At 35.7% G+C, this 12508-nt stretch overlaps 1 protein-coding gene across 2 annotated transcripts in view; it reads right to left on the bottom strand.

Moving 5' to 3' along the window:
• LOC136038707 (kinetochore-associated protein 1-like) overlaps positions 1-12508 on the bottom strand; it is a 284373-nt gene that overhangs the window by 111351 nt on the left and 160514 nt on the right. For both annotated transcript variants that reach the window (XM_065722029.1, XM_065722028.1), the window contains exons 19-20: positions 10572-10729; positions 2063-2287 (exon numbers count right to left, since the gene is read on the bottom strand). In XM_065722029.1, coding sequence (XP_065578101.1) covers positions 2063-2287; positions 10572-10729 — 383 coding nt within the window. The remainder of the gene's footprint in view (positions 1-2062; positions 2288-10571; positions 10730-12508) is intronic.

Genomic DNA, 12508 nt, shown 5'->3' with positions numbered 1-12508 from the left:
CTTTCTAATAGTTTTGATCGAATGATTTTAAGGAAAAAAGGAGTGGGGGAGGAAGCCTAGTTGCCTTCCGATTTTTGACATAAAAAGGAAACTAGAACTTTTAATTTTTTGCGTAAGTTTTTATTAGTAAAAGATATACGTAACTTATAAATTAGCTTACGTAACGAACTTTTGTGTTCTCATGTTTTTATTACATATATGAGGGGGTTCACCCCCTCGTCAGTACCTCGTTCTTTACACTAAAGCTTAAATTTTGTCCCAATTCATTAAGAATGGCCCCTGAATCACAAAAGCCGTAGAATAAATAGTTGAAATTACTAAAAATACTTTAGCGTAAAGAGCGAAGCATTAGGAGGAGGTTAGCCCCTCATATGCGTAATAAGTTCTGTTCGTTTTAAGTTTTAATGCTGCTGCTTACTTCCAGTTGAACAAAAAAACTTTTTCATATTTATTTTTTCATTTTTTTTTTTAATAATGCTAGAAAGTCCTGCACTCCCTTCATGGAAATTTTCTTCCCTATGACAAATTCCTCGTTGGAAAGTTTCCCAAACATATCCCCCAGCATATCCCCTTCTTCTTAACTCCTCCCCCCAACCAAAAAAAAACCTGAAAACGTCAGTACACTTCCCAATAACCATTACTATATTTAAGCACTGGTCTAAGTTTGTAACTTGTAGCCCCTCCCACGGAGACTGTGGGGGAGTAAGTGGTCCTCAAAGACATAGTTATAAGGTTTTTCGACTACGCTGAGTAAAATGGCTATCAGAATTTTGATCCGGTGACTTTGGGAAAATAATTAGCGTGGAAGGGGGCCTAGGTGCCCTCCAATTTTTTTGGTCACTTAATAAGGGCACTAGAACTTTTCATTTCCGTTAGAATGAGCCCTCTCGCAACATTCTAGGACCACTGGATCGATAAGATCACCCCTGGGAAAAAAAAAAACAAAACAAATAAACACGCATCCGTGATCTGTCTTCTGGCAAAAAATACAAAATTCCACATTTTTGTAGATAGGAGCTTAAAACTTCTACAATAGGGTTCTCTGATACGCTGAATCTGATGGTGTGATTTTCGTTAAGATTCTTTGACTTTTAAGGATTGTTTGTTTCCCCCTATTTTCTAAAATAAGGCAAATTTTCTCAGGCTCGTAACTTTTGATGGGTAAGACTAAACTTGATGAAACTTATATATGTAAAATCAGCATTAAAATACGATTCTTTTGATGCAGCTATTGGTATCAAATTCCATTTCTTAGAGTTTTGGTTACTATTGAGCCGGGTCACTCCTTACTACAGTTCGTTACCACGAACTGTTTGATTGATAATAAGTATAATAGAAGTGTCTCTCTAGAAAAAAAAGAAAAAAAAAAGAAAAAAAGAAAAAAAATACAACGGTAGTAATGAGCATGTATGGAAAGAACATTAAGAGGTGAATCGAGCAGTATTGTTTTTTTTTTTTTTTTTTTTTTTTTTTTTTTTTTTTTTTTTTTTTTTTTTTTTTTTTTTTTTTTTTTTTTTTTTTTTTTTTTTGCTAGCAAATTTATAGAAACATCCTCGGGTTTGCCAAGACCACTAGTACTCTGTTTCAAATTCTTATCAGTATTAAAGACGAGTATCGAATTATTGGTCAAAATTACTGCAATTATGTATGCTAAAATGTGTAAATTATGAAAAATTAAATTTTGAAAAATGTATTTATAAAAAGTAAAGAGCAAATCTAAGATTTAAAACAAACAGAAAGACGCTTATAGAAGATGCCGAACTCAAAATGAACGGAAACTGGCACAAATTAAATGAGGCGTTTCCACCCACCCTCAAACTCAAAAGGATTGAGTGTCATTTGCCTTTTACTGAAGTTCTGTAGAGCTTGGTCCTCATGATTTACACAACATCGATGAAATAACCACCTTTGCTGATGATGATAATGACGACACAGACAGTTACTTTCTATTGTATGGGCTGACTACCCAAACAGCTAGAGCTGTCTAATTACCTAGACTAGCAGCATATTCTCAATTGTTGCTACCTTAAATCTCGCTACAAAAATGACAGAAAAATCTTACTAGGAATAGGAAAAAGAGCATTGATACATTCCTTGATCAAGGAAACCAAGTCGTCGGTCTTAAATGGAATATCATGATCTTGATGAAGACTTGGGGGGAGGGACCAGGTTGCAAATGGATCTTTAGATGCCCAGGCCACCTGTTGATCGGTTCCAATAACTTTTGCGCACAAGACTTTAGTTAGGTAACACCATCGACTCAAAGAGGAGAAATCTTGAAGCATTGCTGAAAGTGAAAATCATGAATATTATAAATCTATTTCAACAACTCATTAATAGTCAAATCAAAAAGGTAACCGTTAACGACAACCCATTAGCCATCAAAAGACAGAAGCATGCGTGTCTGCATAAACTTTTATTTGGTAAACTCCTCAAATTAAAATCTTTTCATACAGCTTGTATCATTCGTTATTTTAGGCAACGTAAGATCACTGACTATTGCGAAATAGCATTAATACATCATTTGGTATTTTTTTTCTCTCTCCTTTTCCCAGATCACTTCATATGGAGGCACTGATAGTAGAAACTTCAGAGGGGGCTCATTCAATTACAAATTAAAAGTTCTAGTGCTACTTCAACTCCCTTAGAACATCCGACCAAAATTAAGACTGTCATTTTACTCAAAATAATAAAAAATTACAATAACTTTTTATTAAAATAACTTAATTAAAATTAAGACTGTCATAATACAAAATTACAGAGACGGCACAAAACCCAGAGTCCTGATAAACAGACTCTAAATAATGCCAGTTGTGCAATATTTACATACAGAGTTTATTATTGGGATGGGGGGGGCATGTTGAATCCCAGGTTTCTGAAAAGACTAATTTAAGGTGAAACTTTCAGATTTTCTTATCTCAATAGCTTCCAGATCATATCCCAGGCGCTGTGGGGGGTCATGTTATCCCCAAGTGCATAGTTATTGGAGCTTTCAATTATGCTGAATGAAATAGGGATCTAAAAATTTTGATGTGATGACTGTGGCGGAAGGGAGCTGAGGGGGAGGGAGGCCAGCTACCATCCAATCTTTTTGCCTACTTAAAAAAGGCATTAAAAATTCTAATTTCCGTTCGAATGAGCCCTCTGCTAATCTTCTAGGACCATTGGTTCGATAAGATCATCCCTTAAAAAAGAAAAATAAACACCCATCCTGTGAACTTCCTTCTGATAAATACAAAATAGGAAATTCCGCATTTTTGTAGATAAAAGTTTAAAACCACTACACTAGGATTCTCTAATAGCCTGGATCTGATGGTGTGACTTTCGTTAAGATTCATTGACTTATAGAGGCTTTCTTACCCTTTTCAAAAATCAAACAAATTTTCTCAGGCTTGTAGCTTTTGATGGGTAGCACTATACTTAATGAATCTTATATATTTGAAATAAGCATAATAATTCAATTCTTTTGATGTATATATTGATATTAAAGCTTCAATTTTTAGAGTTTAGGTTACTTTTGAGCCACGTCGGTCCTTACTACAAATAATTACCACGAACAGCTAGATAGGGAAATAGTACGAGTGAGTTTGCTGGAGAGTAAAATCAAAGCAGACCCAATCGCTCTTTCATGGTCTAAACCGCGAAAACAAGTTTTAATCTTTCGCTACCATGAAGAACGGCTCTAAAGTATGACGTAAGTGCTGCTGTGAGCTCGGTGTTAGTTTATAAATAGTCATCTGATAATGACTAATGACACGAATGCCGCTATTTTTTTACCAAGTCTTAATTTAAATAATGAGAAGATAACGACCTTTCTAAGCAACAAAACATCAATTTTTGCCAGAAGAGGGTCAATATACCAGGAAACATGAATTCTATGATATTCAATCAATTTATCATGGTTTAAACTTTAAACCGGAGGCTTTCAGCTTCCCACTTACACCGGGACATAGGGAATATAAATGACGACCGGGACACTCAAAGAGAAAGCGACCGGGACACACGGAATGTTCGATTAGCAATCACCATCAACAAAGCACCGGGACACAAATGACGACCGGGACACAGGGAATATAAATGACGACAGCGACACTCAAAGAGAAATTACAGACTGGGACACCGGGACACAAATGACGACCGGGACACCGGGACACAGGGAATATAAATGACGACCGCGACACTCAAAGAGAAATTACAGACTGGGACACCGGGACACAAATGACGACCGGGACACAGGGAAACAACTACAAAGGGGGCGCCGGGGGGCACAGGGGGATATATAAATGACGACGGGGACACAGGGAATGTTCGATTAGCAATCACCATCAACAAGGCTCAAGGGCAATCATTAGAATAATGAGGTATAGATCTGAATACAGATTGTTTTTCCCATGGACAATTATACGTTGCATGTTCAAGAGTCGGTAAACCTGACAATCTATTTATATGCACAGACAATGGGACAGCGAAGAATGTTGTATATTCGCAAGTTTTACGTAGTTAAAAACATATATATATCTATCTATATTCATAGGTGGGACACAGGGACACAACTACAATGGCGCGTAACTAATATGGCGCGTAACGACTTACGCGCGCGGGGGGGGCTTGGGGGGGGAGGGGGGGCGCGAAGCGCCCCCGCCAACTAGGTGTTGGGGTGTCGCGAAGCGCCACCCAAACAGCTAGTATATCTATATATATAAAAATAAGTTGTTTGTATGTGTGTCTGTCGAGTGACGTCATGTCATCATGTCATGTCGTCATGAAGTTAGTTGTCGTCATTGTTATGACGATGACGTCATTAAAGGTATTTAAGAAAATCGTTCAAAGACAAATTTTTAATTGTAAGAAGATCGTGGACGGAAAAATGTTTAATTGTAAAATGACTGAAGAACCTACAATGGCTACAGCCGAGGAAGCTGCTCAAAAAAAAGCTTCCAAAAAGAAAGCTGCTGCACAAAAGAAACTAAAAAGAAAAAAGAAAAAAACTAAAAAAACTAAAAAAAGGTAAAAACCAAAAAAAAAACTAAAAAGAAAAAAAGAGGAAAAACAAAAAAATTTATTTCATCATATACCAATTCAAAAACGAATGTATATACAGACCGGGACACCGGGACACAAATGATGACCGGGACACAGGGAATATAAATGACAACTGGGACGCTCAAAGAGAAATTACAGACTGGGACACTGGGACACAAATGACGACCGGGGTACTGGGAATATAAATGACGACCGGGACACAGGGACACAACTACAAGGGGGATGCCGGGGGCACAGGGGGATATATAAATGACGACGGGGACACAGGGAATGTTCGATTACCAATCACCATCAACAAAGCTCAAGGGCAATCATTAGAATAATCAGGTATAGATCTGAATACGGATTGTTTTTCCCATGGACAATTTTATGTTGCATGTTCAAGAGTCGGTAAACTTGACAATCTATTTATATGCACAGACAATGGGACATCGAAGAATGTTGCATATTCGCAAGTTTTACGTAGTTAAAAACACACACACACACACACACACACACACACACACATATATATATATATATATATATATACTAGCTGTTGGGGTGGCGCTTCGCGCCAACCCAACACCTAGTTGGTGGGGCGCTTCGCACCCCCCCCAAGCCCCCCCGCGCGCGTAAGTCGTTACGCGCCATATTAGTTACGCGCCATTGTAGTTGTGTCCCTGTGTCCCACCTGTGAATAGAGATAGATATAAATATATGTTTTTAACTACGTAAAACATGCTAATATACGACATTCTTCGCTGTCCCATTGTCTGTGCATATAAATAGATTGTCAGGTTTACTGACTCTTGAACATGCAACATATAATTGTCCATGGGAAAAACAATCCGTATTCAGATCTATACCTCATTATTCTAATGATGTGTCCCTGTGTCCCGGTCGTCATTTACATTCCCTGTGTCCCGGTCGTCATTTGTGCCCCGGTGTCCCAGTTTGTAATTTCTCTTTGAGTGTCCCGGTCATCATTTATATTTTCTGTGTCCCGGTGTCCCGGTCGTCATTTGTGTCCCGGTGTCCCGGTCTGTAATTTCTATTCGAACAATCCCTGTGTCCCGGTCGTCATTTATATATCCCGCCTGTGCCCCCGGCGTCCCCTCATTTTACAATTAAACATTTTTCCGTGAACAAATGTCTTAAATATCTTGAATGACGTCACCGTCAAAGCAAAAATGACGACAACTAATTTCATGACGTCAGTCAACACAGAAACATAACGTCACCTGATCCACAGACAGACAGACAGACAACTTATTTTTATATATATTGATATATATATACATACATGTATATATATATATATACATATATACATGTATACATATATACATATATACTATACATATATATATATATATATATATATATATATATATATATATATATATATATATATATATATATATATATATATATATATATATATATATATATATATATATATATATATATACATATATATATACACCTCAAGGGGGATGGGGTAAAAGTATGCAGGATCCATTTTTAATTTCCAATAATTTTTAAATCAAGTCGCTCTATCATTGTAGTAGTGATAACTGTAGCCTAGTAAAGAGCAAACCACGGCCCGTTCTAACCAAGAGTTTAAAAACAAGCGTAAAAAAAAACAGTCTAGTGAAAAGAAATTGTCATTTGACGCTGATTCCGGAATGACAACCATTATTTCGATTAAGTTTTACAGTAAAAGCTTATTGCGAAAACAAATTTATTGGAATTTAAAAAATAAAGTAGTAATGAAATTAGAGCCCCTCCCTTCCCGGAGCAACAAGGAAGATCCCTTTTTGCATGTGAAGGACCGACATGTCTTCCTTTTCTTTACCAATGGATCACAGTATCGAACCAGTCGTCGTGAAAAGTTCGGAGAAGGCTCATTTGAAAAAAATCGCTATATCTGGTGACCTTTTTAAGTAATAAAACATTCTGTGCCACAAAACATCAATTTTTGCCAAAAGAGGGCCAAAATACCAGAAAATGGGAATTCTGGCATAGCCAATCAACTTTCCATACTCTAAAACCCTGAAAAGTAGGTTCTGATCCCCCTCCCCCCAGCTTGACTAATCGCAGCAAAGTTCCTTTTCTGCCACTTTGTGTCACAATGTCACAATATTTGAACAAAGAGGGTTTATCAGCCGGGGAATGCACATTCTCAAGGAGCCAATCAATTTTTTATGGTCGAACCACAAGAGAAATTTTTTACCCCGATCTTAAAAAGTGAGAGAAAAGGTTTTTTTTTTTCAGTGTCACATGTTACCATACATTTGAAACTGGAGATATCTGAAACTAGAAATCTTCACTAATGGCTGGATGGAGTTTAAAACGCATGGCTATGGGTGTTTCTACTAGAATTAAATGAAGTAAGCTTAACAGAGAGACTCGCAAACAGATCGCGGTGGTTAACTCTAAATAAAAAAAAAAACAATAATTATTTTGCTATAGCTGTTAGGATTATATAGTTTATTAGGCCTGAACTATTGTCCTACGTAGGAATGTTTAATAGCATAATTTAAAGCTAGTGGCTCTTGAAAATTAGTCTTCACATCACCTTCGTAAAGGGCAGTTTCAGATTGACACAAAGCATTTTCTGGTGCCATATCTGGCTGGGAAGAATAACGCGGCTAATACTGTAACCTCCATGGTTAAACTTCAACTGGAGGCTTGCCATTCCCCTCCTTTTATGGCAAAGCAATAATTTTGTTCGTTTTAAGTTTCATCTTCACTCCGGATCTTTATTGTGCCCTTATAAAAATTTCACAAGAAAAGACTTTACCCCAAAAACCATGGATTTCAGGTTTCCATTCTTAAAATCTCACTCTCACGCTTAAAATCTATTCATGAAGAAAATTGGCTGAAAAACATAGGAATCAAATGCCTTTCAGACCATAATACAGCGTTACAAGAATCTACGTTTTTACCAAAACCTAAATGGGAATGTTTCTGATTTTTCTATTTTATACATTTTTTAATACATAGCTGTTTAACGTGGGAAGGATTGAGAATTCAAACCCAGCCTCTCTTCCCCCCATACGGAGGTCTATGGGGGATATCGCTAAAGAAAAGATATTAAAGAAAAGATTTTTTTCAAATAAATGCCATTGAAAACCACATAAATGATGGCTCTCTATTTTTTTATATTTCCGACCTCCCCCCCCCCTTTCCAAGAAAAACTTGAAGGGATATTTAAAATATAAATAGGGGACTCGTTCAAAGGGAAATTGAAAGTTATAAGGTCATTTAGCAACAGAGATTGCACCATGGCAAAGGGGTGTTCTCTACCTTTTTGAGGCACAAAACGACAATTCAGCCTAAGAGGGGGGGGGGGGGGGATCCCGTCGAGAAGAAGTATGAGATTGCCAATCAATCTGGAATTATCTAAAAACAATATATTCATCATCCAAGTTTTATACGCCGCAATACCACGCGGCGGCGCACTTGCTCCTAAAGATGAGCGGACTAAACACATAATAAACGGTTAATTTAGACAATTATTTTCAAGCTTTATTTAACTGAAGTTATTCACTTGAGCCCTCATAGAATTATGCACTATGGGATACGAGTTACCACCGTCTGAAACCCTTACTTGGAGATTTAGAGAAACCCTTTCTTTCTTTCTTTTATCAGCGTGGGCCGTACGGAACCAAAGGTCGTAAATAACCACGAGGATTTGAATGGAAATTAAAAGTTCCAGCATTTTTTAACTCCCGAAAAGGATCACATCCAGACAAAGTTCCATTTTCTCCCACAAAACACTGATTTTGGCCAAGTAAGGTCAATATGCCTGAGTATATGAAGTCTGACACAGTCAATCAATTGAAAAAATTAAAAAGCTGCATTTAAATCCCACCCCATAAATTTGTTCCTCAAGATCTCAAGTTTCTTTGACAATTTTTCCTATAGTTTGTCCCCCTATGCAACGCTTATAGGCTACGCTTCTCAAACCTGACTTTAACCTGAATTATCTAACTCCAGTCCTTCCCCCGCCAAAGGGCAATACAATTTGGAGAACCTGGGCAAACTTCGGGTTCTGCACATACTTTTATGTTTCCTGAGTTCCCATATGTTTAAATTTAATTATTAAAATAAAGAATTTTTGGGAAAGGGGGGGTATAAGATGTTTGAGGTCCATAAAGAGATAGCCAAGAAACAGATATTCTGACGTTTTGTTACAATAAATAGAAACAGACCTTATTATAAACACAATAAATATTTTCATCGCTGTCTGAAAAAAGTTTTTCAAATAAAATGATTAAAAATAATCTTAATTAAGATTGAAATCAATGGGTCTGATTTTCTGGATTATTTCTTTTTGCCATTGAGTTACATATATATATATATATATATATATATATATATATATATATATATATATATATATATATATATATATATATATATATATATATATATAATATATATATATATAATATATATATATATATATATATATATATATATATATATATATATATCCAGCTTTATTCCAAGCATACCTTCCATTTGTCTGAGTTTTCGTATGTTTTTTTTTATTGAATACGTTGATAAAATGCTGCTTATTAGTCAGTCTAGCAGAGAGTGTTAATACATTACAATATAAGAAATTGGTTTGTTGCTAAATAGTGTTAATGTGAATATGCGTCGTTTGCTAATGAGCTAGGTACAGACCATCCAAATTGTCATCATTTTGTTATGATTTCAAAATTTTCTTCTTAGTCTCAGATAGCTTGGAGTCTGTCCGACTAAGTTTCAGCTTTGAAGCATGAAACTGATTAAACTTTAATTAAAGACTAATAAAAAAATAGTTAAAATAAAAAATATAATTTTTACTATAAGTAAAAAGTATAGTTAAAAATATTAAAAAATAGTAGCACAACAAACCGTGGCTGTTATAATGGATGTGATCTCGCAAAACTTGTTTGTGATCAAGTTACATTTTCTGTGTTTAAAATTTTTGCTAGACACGCACGCAATTTTTAATATTTTGAGGGGTTGAAAACCAAGGGCTTTTAACGATGACAAAGAAAAAAAAATCTAAGTATTGCCACACAACACTTTTTGTCGGAAATATCAACCAGAAGTTGCGGCATCTTCACCTTGCTATAGCTACCTAAATGTTGTTCAAGGTAAATCTTACTTGTTCTTTGATTGAAATCTTAGGTCTGCTAATTTACACTCGTTTTAATTGTTTAAGTTGCTCTTTAATTTAGATGGAGAAACATTTTTTTTGCTACAAATGAAAAAAGAGATGTGCCATAATTAGAGTAGATACGAAGAAAGTGATACATGTTTGAATTTGGGGTGTCGAATTCTGTGAAATACTTGAAAGCTTAAAATATAACTAATTCGTGAAACGAGAGCACCGAAAAATCTTGAAAGCCCAAGAAACAGCTAAAGAACATCGTGCCAAAAGTTAATAAAGCTATAAAAATATTTTTTTAGAAATCAGCACCACAACGTTCATAAAAATAACATATTTTGGTATCAACAGCAGAGTAGAAAACTTTGTAATTTACCTTCACGGCAATAAGTAGCTGCGGACTGGGTTATTTCGAATGCTAAATCGGCAAGCTTCTTGCTTTCTGGCTCCATAGTTAACATTTGAAAAATCTTCAAAACAACTATATAAAGATCTGCTAAGAAGTCCTGGTGAGGAACGACTTTCAACATATATCTGCAATTAAAAAACAAACAAACAAAAACAAACAAAACAAACATAGATGGGAGGGGGGGGGGAGAGGAATAAGAATTTCTATGGTTTCTATAGAGCCATATTTTTGAAAGATTTTGAAAATTATCTCTCCTTTTTCCTCTAAACCTTGTAAGTCCCAATTTATTAATACGATGTCCTATTATTTCCTAATTTTCCAACTAGAAAAGTTGTTGACATTTCTTAGTCTACCTTATCTTTAAGATTAAGGATTAAATACCGCATATCAGAAATAATGATATATGGACTTATAGTTCCTATGTCTGAAGGGAATCATACAAGAGGCTATTGTCTGTAATAAAAGTTTGGAGCATTTATTAGAGTTCATAATACGACACTTAGCTTTGCTACGCCTTGGAAACTTAAAGAGCGGATCATTCCATAACAAATATCAGGACACCTTCTCTTCAAGATTTGTGAATACCGATTTGTGAGTACGATGACGAAATTAGGTGATATAGAATTTGTTTACTCAGGCAGGAAGGATGGGGTACATACACAGGGAGTAGGGCTCATGATGAATAAGAAAGCTGCTAATCAATACAATACAACATCAATACAAGATACTAGAGCAAATAGAAGTCCTGTGATGCTAAAAGTAAAATCACCATCGGGTAGTGTCTAGGGTTAATATAAAACTGAAATTTCGGAAAGGTAACTACCCCCCCGGGATGTTATGAAGCTGGTAAACCCCAGGATGAAAATTTGAGTGAAACTTTCCAGGAACAGTTGAATACTAAACTGGAGAGTTTAAAATTTGACTATGTGCAAGATGGATGAATTAATTTTAGGAAAACAATTTGTGAAGTTGCTGATGGTGTCTTAGGGAAGAAAGTTACGACCGCAGCTAGGAATATTAGTGAAAAAGCTTTATGTATAATAGAAAGGAGAGGGGACTTGTACAAGAATTATCAGAGCGATAGATCATATGAAAACAAAAGGAATGTAAAGAAAGTGGAGAAATCATTAAAATATGAACTAAGGAGATGTGAAGTGGAGGCCACGGATGAAATTACCCTATGATTTGGAAGACGCCGCTAGAAGGAATTATACTAAAATGTTGTACTGGCATATTAATAAATTGAGAGAGAGTAGTAAATCTGGACATGTCCCAGATAAAAAGATAGGAACGGGGCCACAATTAGTGATAAGGAAAGAGTTAAACAGAGATGGGCAGAACATTTTGAGAATATTCTAAACTGAGATAGAGTTGCAGGAAAAGATATAGAAGAAAATAAAAAAGTTTGAGATACCTTGCATGTAAAGGAAGGCTTGTTTTGTGAGGAAGAATACTCCAGGAGCTGATGGAGTGGTAAATGAGTTTCATAAAAATGGCGACTCTTAAATAAGTTACTGAAGATTATGAATATGATTTTTGAAAAAGGGAAAGTACCTAGGGATTTTAGGAAAACCTTAATTAAACCATTGAATAAGAAAAAAACTAAGTCACTAAGCCTAGGAATAAATGAAGATGAAAAGGTGACAATGGATAACGAAAAGATTGACCAGGTGGACAGCTTCACTTAACTTGATAGTAATATGAGTAAAGACGGTGGGAGCATTGAAGATGTTTAAAGTAGTATAGTCAAGGCTCAGAATGGTTTTTCACAGTTAAAAAAAGTTTGGAAGAATAGGAAGATAAGTAGGCAAACCAAGATTAGAATATTGGAGGCTACAGTGATGATAGTGGTCAAATATGGCTCTGAAGCATGGCCGCTCTTAAAAGCAGATTAAGATTTGCTA

This window comes from Artemia franciscana, chromosome 18 (genome assembly GCF_032884065.1).
Source record: "Artemia franciscana chromosome 18, ASM3288406v1, whole genome shotgun sequence".
Lineage (NCBI taxonomy): Eukaryota > Metazoa > Arthropoda > Branchiopoda > Anostraca > Artemiidae > Artemia > Artemia franciscana.
Note: the sequence above shows the minus strand (reverse complement) of the source record. Positions and strands in the feature narration are given on the sequence as shown.